General features: G+C 45.7%; 2 protein-coding genes across 2 annotated transcripts in view; one reads left to right on the top strand and one right to left on the bottom strand.

Moving 5' to 3' along the window:
• B3GALNT2 (beta-1,3-N-acetylgalactosaminyltransferase 2) overlaps positions 1-16,436 on the top strand; it is a 59,756-nt gene extending 43,320 nt beyond the window's left edge. Inside the window, exons 6-12 of the mRNA XM_082720741.1 lie at positions 1,594-1,704; positions 4,279-4,357; positions 8,621-8,804; positions 11,112-11,237; positions 11,859-12,018; positions 12,592-12,648; positions 13,903-16,436. Coding sequence (XP_082576867.1) covers positions 1,594-1,704; positions 4,279-4,357; positions 8,621-8,804; positions 11,112-11,237; positions 11,859-12,018; positions 12,592-12,648; positions 13,903-14,049 — 864 coding nt within the window. The 3' untranslated portion in view covers positions 14,050-16,436. The remainder of the gene's footprint in view (positions 1-1,593; positions 1,705-4,278; positions 4,358-8,620; positions 8,805-11,111; positions 11,238-11,858; positions 12,019-12,591; positions 12,649-13,902) is intronic.
• The window catches only part of TBCE (tubulin folding cofactor E), a 61,642-nt gene continuing 59,077 nt past the window's right edge, over positions 15,156-17,720 (bottom strand). Inside the window, exons 15-16 of the mRNA XM_082720740.1 lie at positions 15,634-15,725; positions 15,156-15,455 (exon numbers count right to left, since the gene is read on the bottom strand). Of these exons, the coding sequence (XP_082576866.1) occupies positions 15,363-15,455; positions 15,634-15,725 (185 nt within the window). The 3' untranslated portion in view covers positions 15,156-15,362. The remainder of the gene's footprint in view (positions 15,456-15,633; positions 15,726-17,720) is intronic.

The raw sequence follows: 17,720 nt of genomic DNA, 5'->3' as shown, positions 1-17,720 counted from the left end.
GGAGTCTCCCCAACAGTGCAGACTATAGAGTGACAGACTGCCCAAGGAATCCGACTCCTAGTATTTCTGTTTCATAGAGGAGTTATAATGCTTTACAAAAAGCTTTCAAACCACTGGCCTTGCTTGAAAGGCCTAACCTTTCAAACCACTGGCCTCACTTATTGGAAAGTTCAGTTTTATATAGTGCCCTTCCTAATGCTGGCTAACTGAGACCTTACAGCACTTTATCTCTTAATTTTAATATGTGAAAAAAAAATAGAAGATAATTAAAGCTGTATCTTTTGTCTGGTGTTCTAGACCAAAAATCATTCCAATTAACAATTAACATTGTTTGTGAAGTAAATATTTTTCAAGGGCCTGTTATGCATGTCAGGCCATTCTAGGTGCCAGGAATATGGTGGTCAATAAGACATACGAGATCCCTGCTCTCATGGTGCTTGTGTTCTAGTGGGAAATGTTAGTTCGACAGTAGTAAAATAAACAGAAAGTATCAGACTGATAAGTGGGGTATTAGGAAAAGAAGACAGGCTGATGTGGTAGGGAAAAATTAGATGCCAGCTGCCTTCCATTGGATCTCTGGAGCAAGCCAGAGGGGCTGACAGTGGGGATGGCCTGAGCAGTACAAAGGAGCAGCTAAACCCTCCTGGAAAAGTTAGAAGACATTAGAATTTAAATGTGTCAAACCTTGGGACAGAGAGTGTAACTTTCTAAGCCCAGAATTTAATAATTATCTCAAACAGAAAGCTTGGCAGATTTGACAAGATAAAACTTATGGACCTTTTAAGTAAAAAAATAAAAAGTGGCAAACAGTTCTGAAAAAAATATTTTAGCATGTATTATAGAAACAATTATTTATTACAAGATAACAGAGATTAATAAGAAAAATACAAAACTCAGTAGCTAAATTGCAAAGAGGCATGGATCAGTAACTCCCAGTAGAGACTGTGTATTTTATAAACATTAGAAATCAAAAGAAACGAAGTTAATGACGAATCATCTTTTAATCTACTAAATTGACGTAAATGTCTTTGCTTTCATTAATATCCCATACTTGGAAGAATACAGTGCAGGTAGTATTTTTGTAAATTGGGGGAAAAGTTTGACATTGTGTCCCAAAATCTGTATAAAATATCGCTATTTCTTTCTTGCCCCCATAATTTCAACTCTGAAAATGTATTTTGAAACAAAATAAACATTCACACCAAAACATCCTTCACTAGATAGTTGGTAGAGCCCAGATCTGCCATGGGGACATGTCTGTGTGACTCGGGATCGTGACTCGATGCACGTCAGTTGTGTGTGCATGGCTAAGAACGGTCTGAGCTGTAACAACAGGAAACTCTTCGGCATGAGGGACATGCAAACAGCAGCAAAATTGTCTCTGTACCCTTTGTACTTGTATCTTTCAGATACGCATGAGAAAAATGACTCGAGCATATACACCAACATGTTAACGGTGCTGTGTGTTAGAGTAGGGATATAAAAATTGTAACCAATAGGTTTTAGGGGAAAAATTATTTTTCCTTGAAAACATACTTAAAACCTAAATAACAACAATAAAGAAATCGACTCACTTTATCTTTCCACAAAAAGAGCTTTGAAGGTACCATCGTGTGGGAGAGCCAAGACCTCCAAGGCCTCGTGTCAAGAAATCTCCACAAAGTGACTGTGAATGATGGCGGCGGCGTTCTCCGAGTCATTACGGTAAGTCATCCTTTTTCCTAAGGCTGTTTGGCATAGTCTAGACTTTAGCGTATATGGAACTGTGAATCGTGGGTACTTTTGCGCGTGTATGGCAGAAAATGCTGAGTCACCATAGTACAGACGAACAACTCATGTTCTTGGATTTTCTCACCCCAGCATTAGTAAATGCACATTTTTGCCTTAAGATTGGCGAATTTTAAAAACATGATATTTTATTTCCCAATAATTTTTTATATGTTTCTTTTTTTTTTTTTAAGATTTTATTTATTTACTTGACAGACAGAGATCACAAGTAGGCAGAGAGGCAGGTGGAGAGAGAGAGGAGGAAGCAGGCTCCCTGCTGAGCAGAGAGCCCGACGTGGGGCTCGATTCCAGGACCCTGAGATCATGACCTGAGCCAAAGGTGGAGGCTTAACCCACTGAGCCACCCTGGCACCCATTTCTCAATAACTCCTAAGCTAACATTCTCGAAGGACACTTGCTCGGTAGTGTTCTGAATCCTCACGCCCTCACCTTCCTAGCAGGGTGTTCGTGACAGCAGTACAGACAGCAGTGCTGGCAAATACAGCGGAGCTTTTGGTGTCATTTATATTGCTGGGATTTCTGCCTCGTATTTTTCATGTATTCAGATTTGCTTCAGATTTGAAATTTTGATAGGTAAATATTTCCAAGTAAGTGTGGACGATAAGGTGTAAGCAGACTTCACACGATGAGCTTAAAATAATACAAGTTGGATATGTGGTGGTGTCGCAAACACAGTCTCACTCTCTTCGATGCTCTGGTATAATTATTAGGAGAGTGTTCACCATATCAGCTCACGGGCTTAGTCTGTTTTCATTAACTATTAATATTCACATGAATTAATTCCCAAATTTTAAATAAACATTAGGTGATACGCTGTTACTCATTTAGAAAACCACTCCTGGCCCACAGTGGAACTTAAACTCCAGTGAGGAAGAAAGTCATTAGATCACAGATTCATATATAATTACAAACTTAGCCTTGTGGGTCATTTAGGATCTCATCCTTTGTTACCAACAGTCCTTTATTTAGCATAAAACATCTTATGAAATTTAATTATAGTTTTATTCTTTTATTTCCTTATTTCCAAGGCAAGTGCCTTTAGTATGTCTCCTTTTCTATTTATGAAACTTTAAAAAATATCCAAAATGTGCTGAAATTCTGTAGTTATTGATTGCACAAAAGGAAACCAGATGACTTCTGAGTTGAGGACTAGGTTCAAATGGAAAGACTCAAATGACCCACTTTGGGGGTAAGTATAGTTGTAGACGGCACAAGACTGCTTACACACTCCGCTAACCTTAAAAAATAGTCCGGTAATTTAGTAGCCCCTTCTAGGAAACCCCCACGTACAAATACAGGTTTCCACCATAAATGAGTGAAACTGAAAGTTTCCCCAAGTCTTGCTCCCTTGCCAGCAAGTGAGAATGTCAGAAACTGTTAAAAGTCCAGCTGTGTGGGGCGCCTAGGTGGCTCAGTGGGTTAAAGCCTCTGTCTTCATCTCAGGTCATGATCCCAGGCTCCTGGGATTGAGCCCTGCATCAGACTTTCTGTTCAGCAGGGCGCCTGCTTCCTCCCCTCTCTCTCTGCCAGCCTCTCTGCCTACTTGTGATCTCTGTCTGTCAAATAAATAAATAAAATTAAAAAAAAAAAAAAGTCCAGCTGTGACCTTTTAGATAGAAACTAATGAAAATTACCATCAAGTTCTAAACAAGCCAAAACAATGTAGGGTACACAATGAAAAAACAGAGTGTGCCACCTTTCCTGCCTCTGCAAAGCCGGAAACGTTAGCTCCACCTTCGGTAGCTTCCTCATTGCTCTGCGCAGTATACCTCTGCTGAGGGGACGGGCCAGACTGCAGCCATGCTGGTAGGGGAGTGTGTGGGAGCAGTGCCATGCACGTGCGCACACACACACACCCCACACACACACACCCTGTACGGTCCGGCCCAGCCCCACTCTGCCAGGGATGCCTCGCGGGCGTGAAGCACGCAGCAGGGAAACACCACACTGGGGAACTTGTAAATCTCTAATCATAAAATCTCCTCCAGTCCTCGGAGGCCGAGAGGCCTGTGTTTGGCCTGGGTGGCTGTGAGAGCATCAGTGAGCAGCAGGGCTCCATCTGCACAGTTCATTCAAGGGGCTTTCTCTGCCCGTAGAACAAACTGGAAAAAATCTGCCTAGGTATATTTGAATTCATGGCAGTTTTCAGTCTCAAAGAAATCAAAGGTGGTCATTTTTTTTTTTTTAAGTGGCAGGTTTGGGATGTAAAATAAAATTGGGTTTTGTGCTATTATGGTAGCAAGTTCAAGACTGTGATTCTATGTCATTTGGAATTCTGAGCCCTATGGACTGTCCTGTGCACCTGATCTTTACTATTGTAATCAAGATAACAATCAGATAACAAACATAGAACACTGAAGTCAACCTGATCTCGTGAAGGGCTTAAATGGATTTATCTGCTGTGGAGTCACATTATAAATTTTGCCACATCAGTTTTAAATAGAAGTGTACTTGTAGTAATGAAGCATTGAGCACTTCCCTTGTTTTCAGGCTGGGGAGGGCGCCTTGCCCCACGAGTTCATGGAAGGCGTGGAGGGAGTGGCCGGCGGTTTTATTTACACCATTCAGGGTAAGTCGGCGGCTTGGAAGGTGGAGTGTGCTGAGTCTCACATACCTCATCTTAACTCCCTACTTTGACGGAAAAGGGGATTTTTTTTTGTAGCTTTATTGATATATAATTCACAAACACTTTACCCTTTTAAAGTGGTTAAGCCACTGGTTTGCGGTGTGAGAGTTCTGCAAACATCACTGCTAATTCCAGACCATTTCCATCGCTCCAGAAACCCGTGCTCTTTAGCGGACATGCCTCATTCTCCCCTCCCGCAACATCTACCAACCATTAACTTCCATGCTGTACTTTCTGACCTTAAATGTAAGGATTTACTTCTGGGCTCCCACTTCTGTTGTGTGTGTGTGCCCTCTGTGTCCTACCTGTACTGCTCTGTCTTGCATATGTGGCTTTGTAGCAGGATTTGACATCGGGAAGTGTGAATCCTCCAACTTTGTTCTCTTTCAAGATTGTTTTGGCTATTCTAGGCCCTGCATTTCCATACGAATTTTAGGATCAGCTTGTCAATTTCTGCAAGCAAGCCAGCTGGAATTTGAAAGGGGTGGCGTTGAACATGCAGATCTTTTCAGGGAGTGTTGCCATTCTGACATTAAGTCCCTGATCCGAGAACATGCATATCCTTCCATTTACTTATGTCTTAAACTAAATTCTTTTAGCAATGTTTTATGGTTTTCAGAGTACAAGTCTTACATTTCTTTTGCTAAGTTTATTCTTACATATTTTTTGGCACTATTATAAGTGGAATTGTTTTTTATATTTCTAGATTCTTATCGCTAATGTATAGAAATAAAATTGATTCTTAGATATCAATCTTGTATGCTGCAATTTTGCTGAATTCGTTTATTAAGTTACTAGTTGGGTGCCTTGGGATTTTCCACCTACAAGATCATGTCATCTGCTACCTCCCTACCCCCCACCAAATCGAGATGCCTTTTATTGCTTTTTCTTGTCTAAATGTCATGGCTAGAATGTCTAATACAGTGTTGAGTAGAAGAAGTAGAAGTAGAACAGACATCCTTGTCTTGTTCCCACTCTCAGAGGGAAAGTATCCAGTCTTTCACCATAAGGATGACATTGAAAAATCTATGACCTTGGACTTTGTTGGCCCTAGCATGGCTGTGTCTGGTTTATCCTGTAGCCAGGTGGGGACTTCTGCAGAACGGCTACAGAGGCCATATAGCTATAGTGGGTTTTGTGCTACTGTCAGAAGGGAAGGGAAGAAGGGAAGAACCTTTTTTTCCCTGTCCCAGCAAGCGTGGTGCATTCTGATGCCTGCGTCTGTCCCTCTGTTGGAGGTGGCCCAGTGGACTCAGCTTCCTGCCCTGCCTCATGTGTGCACTTTCTCCTCATGTGAATATTTAAACATAGACTCTCTTTCAGAGTACGGTTTGTTAAATGCGTCTCCTAATCTATCACATTTCAAGGATGGGTTTGTGAGAAAGATTCCTTTAAAACTTGGGGTCAGGAACATTAGCCTAGAACTCAAGAAGGATTTTGTCAGGATGGGAGTGGCTGTGTTTATCTTCTTGAATGATACTTACTTAAATACCTATGATTCCTGAGAATTCCGTGTCCCTGATCTTTAAGAAAGAAAGACTACCATGGATGCAGTTCCTGTTGGCCACCTGTCCTGAATTATCACCCAGGGAACAAAGGTGCCCAGTGGAATTTCTGTCCTGACATCTCAGAGCTCCACAGAGCATGGATTCCGATAAAAGAATTAGGACCCAGCTTCCCTAAAGGCTCTCCGTGACCGGAGAAAGCAGAGCAGATCCTGAGAGGAGACTCTCCGGGAGCCCCTGACAGCACAGTGTTGAGGAGGGCACACACCCCATTTGAGCCACTGCCTGTTCTTTGCAGATGCAAATGGACTGTGGCTTTATAAAATTTTTTCAAAAACCTCTTAATTTATAGTGTTCCCTCACAGAAGTAGTTGTATTCTTACATCACCCCCAAAGAGTAGGCTAGAACAGGTACATGGGTTTTACCCATAAACTTGCCATTAAAAATAGATTTAAAATTTAGAGATCCTTAACTCCAGTCCAGAGAGTTTTCATGGAACTGTGAGACCACTCTGCCAAGGAAGGTGTCCTCTTAGCTCCCCAAGCAGCTATTAATACCCCAGCCCTGGGGAAAACTCGTTTCCGGAGCTCAGGCAGCTTCCTAAGGCAGCGAAGCCGTGGGGCCGGGGCAGGTGTAATACACTGTCTGACTGGAGTATCCAGCACCTTCCCTTCTCTGACCAGTTCATTCCCGAATATACCACCTGGAGGTTTTAAAAACTAGTTTAAGGGGCCCTTAAGACTTCTGCCACTAAACTGTTCTAGAAGGGGCTGCTCCTGTACCCTGGACAAAAGCTTGTCATAATTTTTCTGTCATGGAGGCTAAAGGAATAAGGTCTGGGTGAGGGACGATTTCTTTCAAATAAGAGTGAAATAACTTAAGTTGTAGGCTAAAAAAATGAAAATGAGTAGACTGTCTTCTCATGTTCTGGATATATCTGAAAAATCTCAGTATACATTTTTTAAAATCCAGGATCTAAGTGCCATTCAGAACCATCAGGTTATACACCGGTTATTAAATTTTGTCGGGCATTGGCATCCCTGTCCGGGCCCTACCTCAAGCTACAAAGTTAAAATCTTTGAGACTGGAGCACAGATGTCTGTGTCTTCGCAGACTCGCTAGACAGAGGTGATCTAGCAAACTCTGAGGCTGGCAGCTCTGCGGTTCTTTTCGGTCGCACCCATACAGGTTTAAAGCACACGCAGGTCTGCTACTGCATGTGCCTGGTTTCCTGACACCGGCAGTGGGGTTCATCTGAAAGGCCTGTGTTTAATTCCTGCTCTCCCCTGGTTACAGCCGTTTTCCCATTTTGCCAGTTTTCAAACACTTGGACTTTCCTTCAAGTGTTAAATTGCATATACTTCTCTTTATCTCCCAAGTAAAGGCTCTTACGGTAGAGTGTGATAGAATGTACAGTAGAATGTGCTGGCAGAGCACAGGGTCATTCAGGCCTGAGTTTCCCAAACAGTGGTTGTCTGGGGTCCCGCTGCCTCAGAGTTCTGGGAAGACACATGCTGAAGACAGAGTTGTGGCCTCCGCCCCCCACCTGCTGAATGTGGGTGTCAGCAAGCTGTCCCCGCCCTCCTCCACCTCTCGCTCATGAGAACTCGGGCCCGGAAACCTGCAGCTTTGCCCCGCGTGTCCCCGTGGGCAGAGGCAGGAATCAGGTCTCGGCCTGCGATCCCCACACCCCAGGCTTCCCCTGCGGCACCGGGAGGCAGGGTGCTGAGCGGCTCTGTTGTTTCCTTGCCCTGCAGCCACTCGCTGTATTTACTAGATATTTTCTCTGATTGGAGTGAGACATTTGAGAAAATCCTGCTGTAGTGAAAGTGGCCGCCTTAAGTCCACAGGAACTGAGGCCAGTCCCTGCACGGATGTAACAAGTGATTCGTTAACGTGTCAGATAGTAAACAGGTGTCTTTCGGCACATTTTTATTATGAAATAGCACAGAGACACCAAGAATGGAGAGCACTGTGGGAAACAGCCATGTCCTTCTTACTCAGAATTAACAAATGCTTGTGTTTTGTCATATTTGCTTCCTTTTAAGAAAAAACCATCACAGACACAATCCCCCTCCCTGCTAGCTGTCCGGCGTCCCTCCCTTCCCTCGGGAGAGGGTGTCCCTGTCCCGAAATTCATGTGCACACTTCCCTTTCTTTCTTCCCTGCTTTCTACTACATACGTATGTATCTTTCTGTAACAGTTCTGATGGGAGTATTTTATAATTGAGGTCTATGGCGTCATATTGTATATATCACCTAGCGATGAAGGCCCCTTCCCTGGCATCATTTGTCAGTGCCATTCCCCAGAACATGCAAGATCAGGTCACATCTTCTGCCTGCGGTATCCCATTATGTGACTGTCCCCCAGGCTGGTCACTCTCCTGTCAGGAGAGTTTCCTCCGTTACAAACAGCACCACAGGGGACGTCCTTGTGAGCATGTGAGATACAGAGTCCGGGGCTGGGGTGGTCACGGAGGGACCCGCTGCCTCCCACGGCCTGACGGGGCCGCCACAGGACTGTCTGCAGGAAAGTGGCTGTGGATCCGCGCAGGGGCAGGAGGGCCTGGAGCCCAGCTCAGGGGTCTCCTGCTGCTTTCTGTTGGGTCCCCCAGGGAGAGGGTGTGAGTGTACAGTGTTCATGTGCTGGGTCTCACGTTTGCGACAGCATTTTTCTCCATCTCCGATTTTCCTTTGTAGAAGGTGACGCACTCTTACAGAACCTCCATTCTCGCCCTCAAAGACTTCTTGACCACATAAGTAACCTCCACAGGGAAGACGCCCTACTGAGGGAGGAAAGCAGCGTTTATGACGACATTGTTTTTGTGGATGTCGTGGACACTTACCGAAATGTCCCTGCGAAATTGCTGAACTTCTACAGATGGTAGGTGGTTAGAATGTGAGGTAGGTAGAACTTGTCTTACTGTTTTTGGGATGTAGGAACAATTTATTAACATTAGACCCCTGCATTTTTTTTTTTTTTAAACCAACCCCAGAACCCCTCAACACCTGGGATGTGATGTGTTGTGTCCTGGTTCTTTGTGAGGATTGACCTTTTAAAGTTCTGCTGCTTTGTCATTCAGATGAGCAGATCTGTGATGTTAATGATCTTTACCAAAAATAGGGCAAAAGTCGCTCTCATTTTGAGTTGTTCCATTCTCTCTGAGTCAAAATGAGTCCTCTGAGTCATTGTCTTGGTTGCCTCAAGCCAACACCAGATGAAAATCTCTGAGTTTGAAAATATCCCATGTTCAGTGGCGATCACATCTGCAGACCTACATGACCCAAGTACAGCTCCCCCGAACCCAGGTTACTGGTCTGAATTCTCTTTAGAACATGCACATTCTGTTTCCATCCTCTACTCTACACATTCGAGAACTACTTGCCCTAATTCCAAACCTTTTCTGCAAGATGAAATGCAAATCCCTGGGATTCTCCTGTAACTTCCCAACCCTTCAGCATTTCTTCCACCCGGGTTGTCATTCCTGCCTTTATGCGACTGATGGCAGCAACAATAACAACTACTATTATTTACATATTTGTACAGTTAACAAGATTAGTCACTCTGGGGTCCACTTACTTGCTTTTGAGCCCTGTGACACTGTCCACCCTAGAATGAACCTGAGCTGTCTCTGTCTAGCCTAAATCTAGAGGTTTCCACATCTATGTCTTTTAAAACTGGATGAGGAAGCTCGTTTCTTGGTGAGCGAAGTCTGTCGCTCTCTCTTGCCTGTTGCCCTGGGCAGAGTGGATGGATGTAGTCCGGATTCATTTACGGAAGGTCATGTCTCATAGCTAGGGCAAATTAATATAATTTTGGAAACACCCTGTGGCTAGAGGGCAGATAGAAGTAAGAGCTGGAAATCGGGGTGTCTAGAATATCAGGGTTGTGTTTGGACAACTGAACCGAGAAAAAGAACCTTCTTTAGCTCAAGGCCCCTGAGAGGGGTCCTTGTTGTAAGGGGGCCAAGGCAGGAATGGAAAGAGTTCAGTGAAGGGTGGGAATGGAGGTCCAGGAAGTGGGAAATCCAGATTGTGGGGTTCTAGGACTTTCTCTGGGGAGCTGATTCCTGGTTGTGGAAGTTCAGTGTAGTTTATCTGTTACCTTCAGTGTTAAGTCTAATCTCCTGTACTCCTTGTGCATCTCTAAGGTCTTAGTCATCAATGCCACCTGAATCACTGGTGACAGGCTAATGGACCTGGACTTGGGGACCCACTCCTTTCCCTCCCCGCCTGTGACAACTGTCCACCGCCCATGCTGTAATGAAAGCGGCACTAGGTATTCTTTCTTTGGGTGACTCCTCAGTGACCGCAGTGTCCTTTATCACAGGGTTCCTCCTGATGAGCAAATATTATGTGCTCCTGTGCTATTAATTAGAAGTAAACTTCAGAAGCACGGGGTCATGCACTTTGGTGTGGACCTGTTGTGAAATTCACCATTCTTCGACCGAAAAACGCTTTCTCCAGATATCTTTTATTCAGATTTCTGCCATTTGGTTCCCTAGCAAGACTCTGGGTTTGTTTTGTTTTGTTTTAATCCAAGATGGACAGGGATTGGCAATGTGGAATGAAGTGTTTTGTCTCTGCTCACCCCGACATGTCTGGGTAAATGAAGTCACTCTCCTGCGCCTTCCTAAAGGTCATTTATAAGAGTTTAATTGCGGGGAATCATTTCTTTGGGGAAGTCTGTTTCCATGTTACAGCTCAGTGTTTTAAAAACCATTAGCTCTCTGAGTGGAGTGGAACTCGTGGCACAATAGGGCATCTTGTGCAGCAGGGTTCCATGGGAGAGCCTGTGAGGACACCTGTCCCCACACCCTGAGCCCCCGGGAAGAAGCCAAGTGCCAGGGTTGGCATGTTTGCCAGCCTGATGGGAACAAGGTCACAGAACCATTTGTTTGCGTGTAGGTTCCACTTAAGCCAGGTCTGTAGTTTTTTGTGTTTTCGTCCTCACTCTTCAGATCTGCTTGGTGCTTCTCTGTGTTACACTCAGTGAGTATCGAGTGAGGACGCAGTTGCTGGTGGCAGTGTTCTGAGCACGTTCTCAGCCTCAGAGAAACAGAGAAAGTGTGCAGGTCGTCCAGGGACGGTCCTCTAGTAAAACGGTGGTGATGTCACCACGGCGGCATCTCTTCCTCTCCTTGTACGGAAGTACGGATGCACTGACTCCCGTTTTCTCTTCTGCCAACAGGACCGTGGAAACAACCAGCTTTGACTTACTGCTGAAGACAGACGACGACTGTTACATAGACTTGGAGGCTGTATTTAATAGGATTACCCACAAGAATCTGGACGGGCCTAATTTTTGGTGGGGAAAGTAAGTTAAACCTTGTTCGCTCTTCGGCTTCATGTACCTGATCAAAAGGAATTAATTTAAAATGACAAACACACAAGCTGTTTTTCATAAGCAAAATGTGGCTGAGATGGGCAGCCTCCCACCTGGGCCCCTGGGCCCCTGGGCGTTAGCAGTCTGCAGTGAGAGGGGAGATCTGCAGACCCGGAAGCCTGGGCTAAGATAAATGAGAAGGGGAAGACCGTGTGGCTCTCATCGTCACGGCCTAGAAGTAACGGTGCTCGTGTGAGGAGGAGCTGTATGGGGTAGGTTAGAAGAGAGTTGTGACACGTTTCTGAAACTTCGCCGTTTCTTCAGCGAAGGAAGAATTCCTTCGGATTCGGGGTCTTTAGCGTATATACACATGATGCTCTGGTACTTTCAGAAACTCCACAGATGTAACTTAGAGAATGTGATGCACCAGTCTTTCATGTCACACACCCGCTAGGTAAATGATGCCTTTCCTTAGACCAAAAAAAAAAAAAAAAAAGAAATGTTCCTTCTTTCCTTGCTTAGTCCTTTGTAGTGATCGTAAAGAGGTCCCGGCTCGTAGTGTAGGACAGCTGTCACACTGACACAAAGAAGCCACCTCTTTTTGGCTCTCAGTTTCAGACTGAACTGGGCCGTGGACCGAACCGGCAAGTGGCAGGAGCTGGAGTACCCCAGTCCTGCCTACCCAGCCTTTGCCTGCGGCTCGGGGTACGTCATCTCCAGGGACATTGTGCACTGGCTCGCCGGCAACGCGGGCAGACTGAAGACCTATCAGGTGAGTCCGGATTTCCGCCCCAACCGTGTACTCTTCACGCCGAGTCCCGTCCAGCCCAGTGTTGACCTCTGAGCACATAGCAGCGCCCCTGGGGGGAGTGCCCCTCTGAGGTCAGGGACACAGCCATGGCCTCCAAACCCTGGCTCTAAATTCTGTTCCTAAAATCTTTTTTTGAGCCTACTAAATAGGTTTTCGGGCAGTACTTAAAAGGGTAGTCCCTGGAGGAACCAAAAGCTTGACAGTCACAAGGAGGAAGGCTGTAAAGCACGGGCTTCCTTTTTGTGGATTCCACTCATCAGCCCACCTGGCGACCGGAGCCACTGTAGCGCTCATGCTGCCGGCGCGGGGCCTCAGGGCGGCCGACCGGCCCCTCGCCATCTTGTGTGTAGGCATGTCAGCTGCCGGGTGTCCACGGCCACTAGGTTTCCCTCTGTGTACAAGTGGTAGACTTGGCATTTCCCGGTAGAATAATTACAGAACAAGTGGAAAGATGATTTATGGGAACGTGTGGCATCGTGTTTAGAGATGACGCAGCATTTCAGCTTCTGCATTTTGACTCACGGGTGCGTACAGGGTGAAGACGTGAGCATGGGCATCTGGATGGCAGCCATAGGACCTGCGCGCTACCAGGTAAGCGAGCCTGGCGGGGCCAGCCCCAGGGCTTTGCAGAGTGTGAGGGAGTTAGGTGCCCGGGTCAGACATTGGGCAGGAACAGCAAGCGGAAGGTCCGGCAGCAGGGCTGAGCCCGATTCAGCTCACAGTCATCCACCTGTGTTCGCATACTTTTCTCAGTTTAAAAGAAATGTTTTAGATGGAAGTTTTCCCACCCACAGAGAATTAGGTTTTTATATGTTTCATTAGAAGTTCTTTGTAGCTTTAAAATATAAGGAGTCAGGGGCGCCTGGCTGGCTCTGTCAGTGGAGCCTGCAGCTCTTGATCTGAAGGTCATGAGTTTGAGCCCATGTTGGGCACAGAGATCACTTCAAAAAAAAAAGATCTTAAGGAATCCGCTGGCAAGTTCCCAGCAGCGTGATGGTCCAGGGACCCTTCAGCTCTTCTGACTGATGCAGATGCAACCCCGGATGCAAGTACCAGAAGGTGCTCCTGGAAATCCACTGACCGCTGGGCCAGGGAAAAAAGGAAGGAAGGGATCTCCGGAGGCTGGAAATGGGAACAGGGGCACTGGGAAGAGAGGCAGGCACGAAGCTGGGCTTCAGCTCAAGGCTTTCTGGGGAATTTCCGATTCCTGCAGCTTCCACTTAGGCCACAGAAGGTGCAAGGGGTAGAGGCACACGCAGGGACAGGTGGGGCAGGAAGCCTGTGTGGCACCTGGGCCCAGAGCAGGCCCCGCTCGCGTCAGGGGTGCACAGGGATGAACCCTCTCTCCTGGGCCAGCCGTGACCGCCCTGCGTCCTCCCAAAGTCCCAGCTTTGACTTGTCGAACGCTGAACATCATTTTCTGCGGCTGATCATTGTGGTAGCTGGGGTTGGTGGGTCTTTTTGGGCAGGTGTGTCAGGGAGCTGGTTTCCTGATGTGTTTAGAGACTTGTGTGTGTGACCTCATGTCCTTGAAAAGGAAGTATTTAAAATGTTCTCTACAAAGAGGACTAATGTTGTTTTCTGCCTCGCACCGAAGGCCATGACCATCTCCGACTGCACTGCTGGCGAACGGGACCCCAGCTAAGGGCAGGCTGGGGTTCCAGGTGCTCAGGGCAAACCCTTTCCATCCCACCCAGGGTCAAGGTTGAGACATGGGTTCTGTTTTCTAAATTAAACACGCGCACACGCAGGCACCTAGAATCCTCTCCCCCACCCCCGCCCTCCCTGGAGCCTTCAAGCTCATTTCCACGGCTCCGAGTTCACTTTGGTTTGGTTTCTTGCCAGGACGGCCTGTGGCTGTGTGAGAAGACGTGTGAGACGGGAATGCTGTCCTCCCCGCAGTACTCGCCCCAGGAGCTGGCGCAGCTGTGGCAGCTGAAGGAACTGTGTGGGGATCCTTGTCAGTGCGAAGCAGCAGCGGGAGGGTTTTAACTTGCTGTGCCGGAGGAGGACTGTACGCCTGGGAGCAGCTGGGGTCAGTCGGAGGGGAGCCTGCAGTTAGGTAACAGGCGCTGTGGTCTTTCCAGATAGTTCTAGGTTGGCACTTTTTACCTGAAACCAATGTGATATTTCTAAATGTTTGCACAAAATTTCCTTTTTAAAAATCAACTGATACTGTACATAAAAATTTTATTTCCATATTAGAAGACCATTTGAAAAACACCAAATTGTTTTATAAAACATGTTTCTAAAACCTGAGGTATCCTTTCTAGTTTATAATTCATTACCTATCACTTTTGGTTAAAATTGGCCTCGTTCAGAAATCTAGTAACTAAGAATGTGAATTCCAGCCTGGATTACAGAATGGCTCTGTGAAGCAGAATTAGGATCATGAAGGGCCAAAAACAACTCACAGAATGCTGTGTGGTCACTTATACCAAAGTTTGGGAATGGAAATGGTCTGAGTGAAGTGGGCAACTGGAAAAGGAACCCATATAAGTCTCAGTTCTGGACCTTGGTTTTAAAGGTCACTTAAAAGGTCACTTTCTTTTGCTGTTTAACATAAAGCCTGAAGGTCACAGTCTAGTACTATTTTAAAAAAAAAAAAGCTAAAATTCTGTGGCTATAAATCAAATACCTCTCTGGGTTTTAGTGACATAGGGAAGGACAGTGCTAAGTAGCAGACACTTTAAAAGAATGAATTTTTCTTTCCTCCCGTCATTGCATAATGTTTACCTAATATGAGTGAACTCCGATCAGAGATGGAAATCTTCTGTAGGATATATGCCCAACTCTAGGGAAAAGCATGTAATGAATTTTTGTAAGTACTCTAAAAACAGGGTAATGGAGGGAAGAGATCACAGCACACGTTACATATAGAAAATGCCTAAGTTTAAGCAACATTTCCCAAAGTGACCGTCCAAATCATTTTGCTAACTTTATAAGCTCGTAGTATCCATAGAGTTCCATTAGAACTGGTCCTATGACCAACATTAACTGTGTTCAGATTTCATTAGACTAGCTAGGTTCTATTTAATATTTAAATCTCCACATATGGAAATGTATAGTCACGAATATGAAATAAAATCAGAAAATCATTAGTAGGTGCAAAGCCTTTATTACTGCTGTTACATACAAGCCTAGAAATGGTCTCTTCCCAGTGAAAATACCACCTTTTCTATGCTTAGGGCAAGTTGTAAAACCTCTTTTTCTGACAGAATTGTTCCAATAAATCCTTTATTTCCGGTGACCCCCACACCCAGTCATGATAATCAGTGTAGTCCCCAGACTTTCTTAGTTCATTATTACCATCGCACCAACAGACAATCTCCACTTTCCACAGAATAAAACTGTAATGACTGCTGGTCATTTTCGAGCTCGATCTCTCTGCCAGGCATCTACAAACAGAACAAAGGGTTGGGGCGATAAAGGCGGAGCCATCTTCATACATGCGCCCCCTCCCGAACAGAGGCATATGTTTCCCATTTAGAAACAATACGTGTCACATGGAGCCCTAGATTCACAGTGTGTCACACTAGGGGGACTCAGCCAGACTCTGTTCTGTGGGCTACTTACTTTGGGGCTTTCATAGGACAGCAGCAGTTCTGACACAGGAACTTTAAGAAGACGGGCCAGCAGTCCCTTCACCTTCTGAATTGTCATGGAGTCTGTCAAAGAAAAACACCCTCAGTTCTCTCAAATGACACGTGTCAATCTAGCTCGTGTGACAAGACCTCAGTCGCAATGACTCACGGTATCCGTTTCCCCGTGGACATCATTAGGGAAAGTCTCGCCTGCCCCATGCACCCGGAGAGCCGGTTCCACACCACTGACCCGACAAGTGGGGAACTGAGCCAGGGTTTGGCCTAAGTGCCCTTTGACAGTGGGATTCCATTTCAGTGGTGGCGAACATTTCCTCCATCTGAATAAACCCGAAATCCCGTTCTGTGCACAGAGGAGTAAATCTGAGTAGAAAGAATCATTCATTTTCTAAACCTCTGATGACTCGCTTACAGATGGCAGCGAGAATGCTGGCGTGGGGGCTCAGGCGTCCGGAAGGCGCCTCTCCATGGCTCTGCGAATGAGGCAGGGACCGGTCTGTGAGATCGTAATGTGGGACCTGCCTCATGAGCAGATGCCTTGGTTTATTCAGAAAATGCTATGAACTTATTTCCAAAGATGGGTTGTGGTAAATATTGGCTATTTTGATGATGAGAAATATAGTTTCTTTGAAGCTTTAGCTGGAGGTACAGCAATAGTATGGTGTTCCTACAAATATCACATGTATTCAAATATTTTTCTATCAAAAATGATTTTTGTAAAGCTGTGTTTTTATGCAACTTGTGATAATAAATGTTATCTTTATTTTAGAATAAAAACTGGCCTTGTTTATGTGTTGAATATAAACAATTGACATACTTCACATAACTTGTTCTTTTGTCTGTGAATATGTGTAGATAATCTTGTCCTTCTTACAGATTTCGGTGGACCAGGTTTCACTGTTCGGAGGGTGGTTAGTGATGGGTCAAGAGCAACGAGAAAGGACCCATTCCTAAGTCATGTCAGAAACAAGCACTTTGACCGTACAACAATCCTAGTAAGAAATTTGTCCACTTGCAGAAAAAAATGGCAATTTGCCCATAATGCTCTAAATACTACTACCATTTCTAATGTCAACATAACACACAACTGTCTTAACATTCAGAAAACGTGGAGATGGTTTGTGGCTTCCTAGGCCCCCTGTGGAATGGGGGTCTACACTTCCAGGCTTTTCTCTGGTTGTCAGGACAGGCAGGTTTCGTGACGTCCTGACCCCACGGTGCTGCTTTCTCGTCCAGCCGTCCATGCAGCCGGCCAGCACCTGAAGGGCCACGGGGTCAGGATGACTCAGGATTGAATTTTTTTACTTCAGTTTAATGAATTTCAATTTAAATGGCAACTCGTGGCAGCGATACTGCACAGTCGACCCTAGACCCCTGTGCTCTCGCTCCTGGTGCCTGACCGTGGGGCATGGAGCTGCCGGGGGTTACTCGGCCCTTCCCCTTCCCCACTGGTGAGCAGTCAGGTGGTGGGGAAATTTGCCATTACAAGTGCTACAAGGCAGACAGTTTAAAATGTGAATTTACTCCACTCACAAGCAACGTATTTTATGAGAGTTGCTTAGGGCGCTACACGTTTCATCTCCTCAGAGCCTCACTGCTTCACACTTAACCCGTCCAGACCACTCTCTCCCCATGAGGCGGGCTTCCATCTGACAAGGCACAGTACACTCGAGAGACTGTAATTCTAAGTACATTAGATCAATCTAGTTGGTTGACATAACAGTATTTTCGGGATGAAGCTAATTCCGTTCCAGTAACAGTGATGTTTAGACAGAGTTCTGGAGTCGTTTTTCCAAAGAAAACCATTTCAGTGTGTCCATTAAAAGACCACATCTGAGAACTTTCTGCGGGGATTCCTAACTGACAAGGAGCAGAGTGTATGTGAAGTCACAAATGTTCAAGTAATTCACACTTCAGCTCACCAAGACAGGTTTCCTGTATTACGAAGGGACGGTAAGATCTCGGGCCCAGTGAGTCTCTCTGGACCAGCGCCACAATTTGGGCACTAAAAAGCAGTGGGCTCCGGAAAGGCCATGCCGCTCCACACTCGTGCCTTTGGCT

This window comes from Mustela nivalis, assembly GCF_964662115.1.
Source record: "Mustela nivalis genome assembly, chromosome: 2".
Lineage (NCBI taxonomy): Eukaryota > Metazoa > Chordata > Mammalia > Carnivora > Mustelidae > Mustela > Mustela nivalis.
This window is presented reverse-complemented; position numbering and strand designations above follow the sequence as displayed.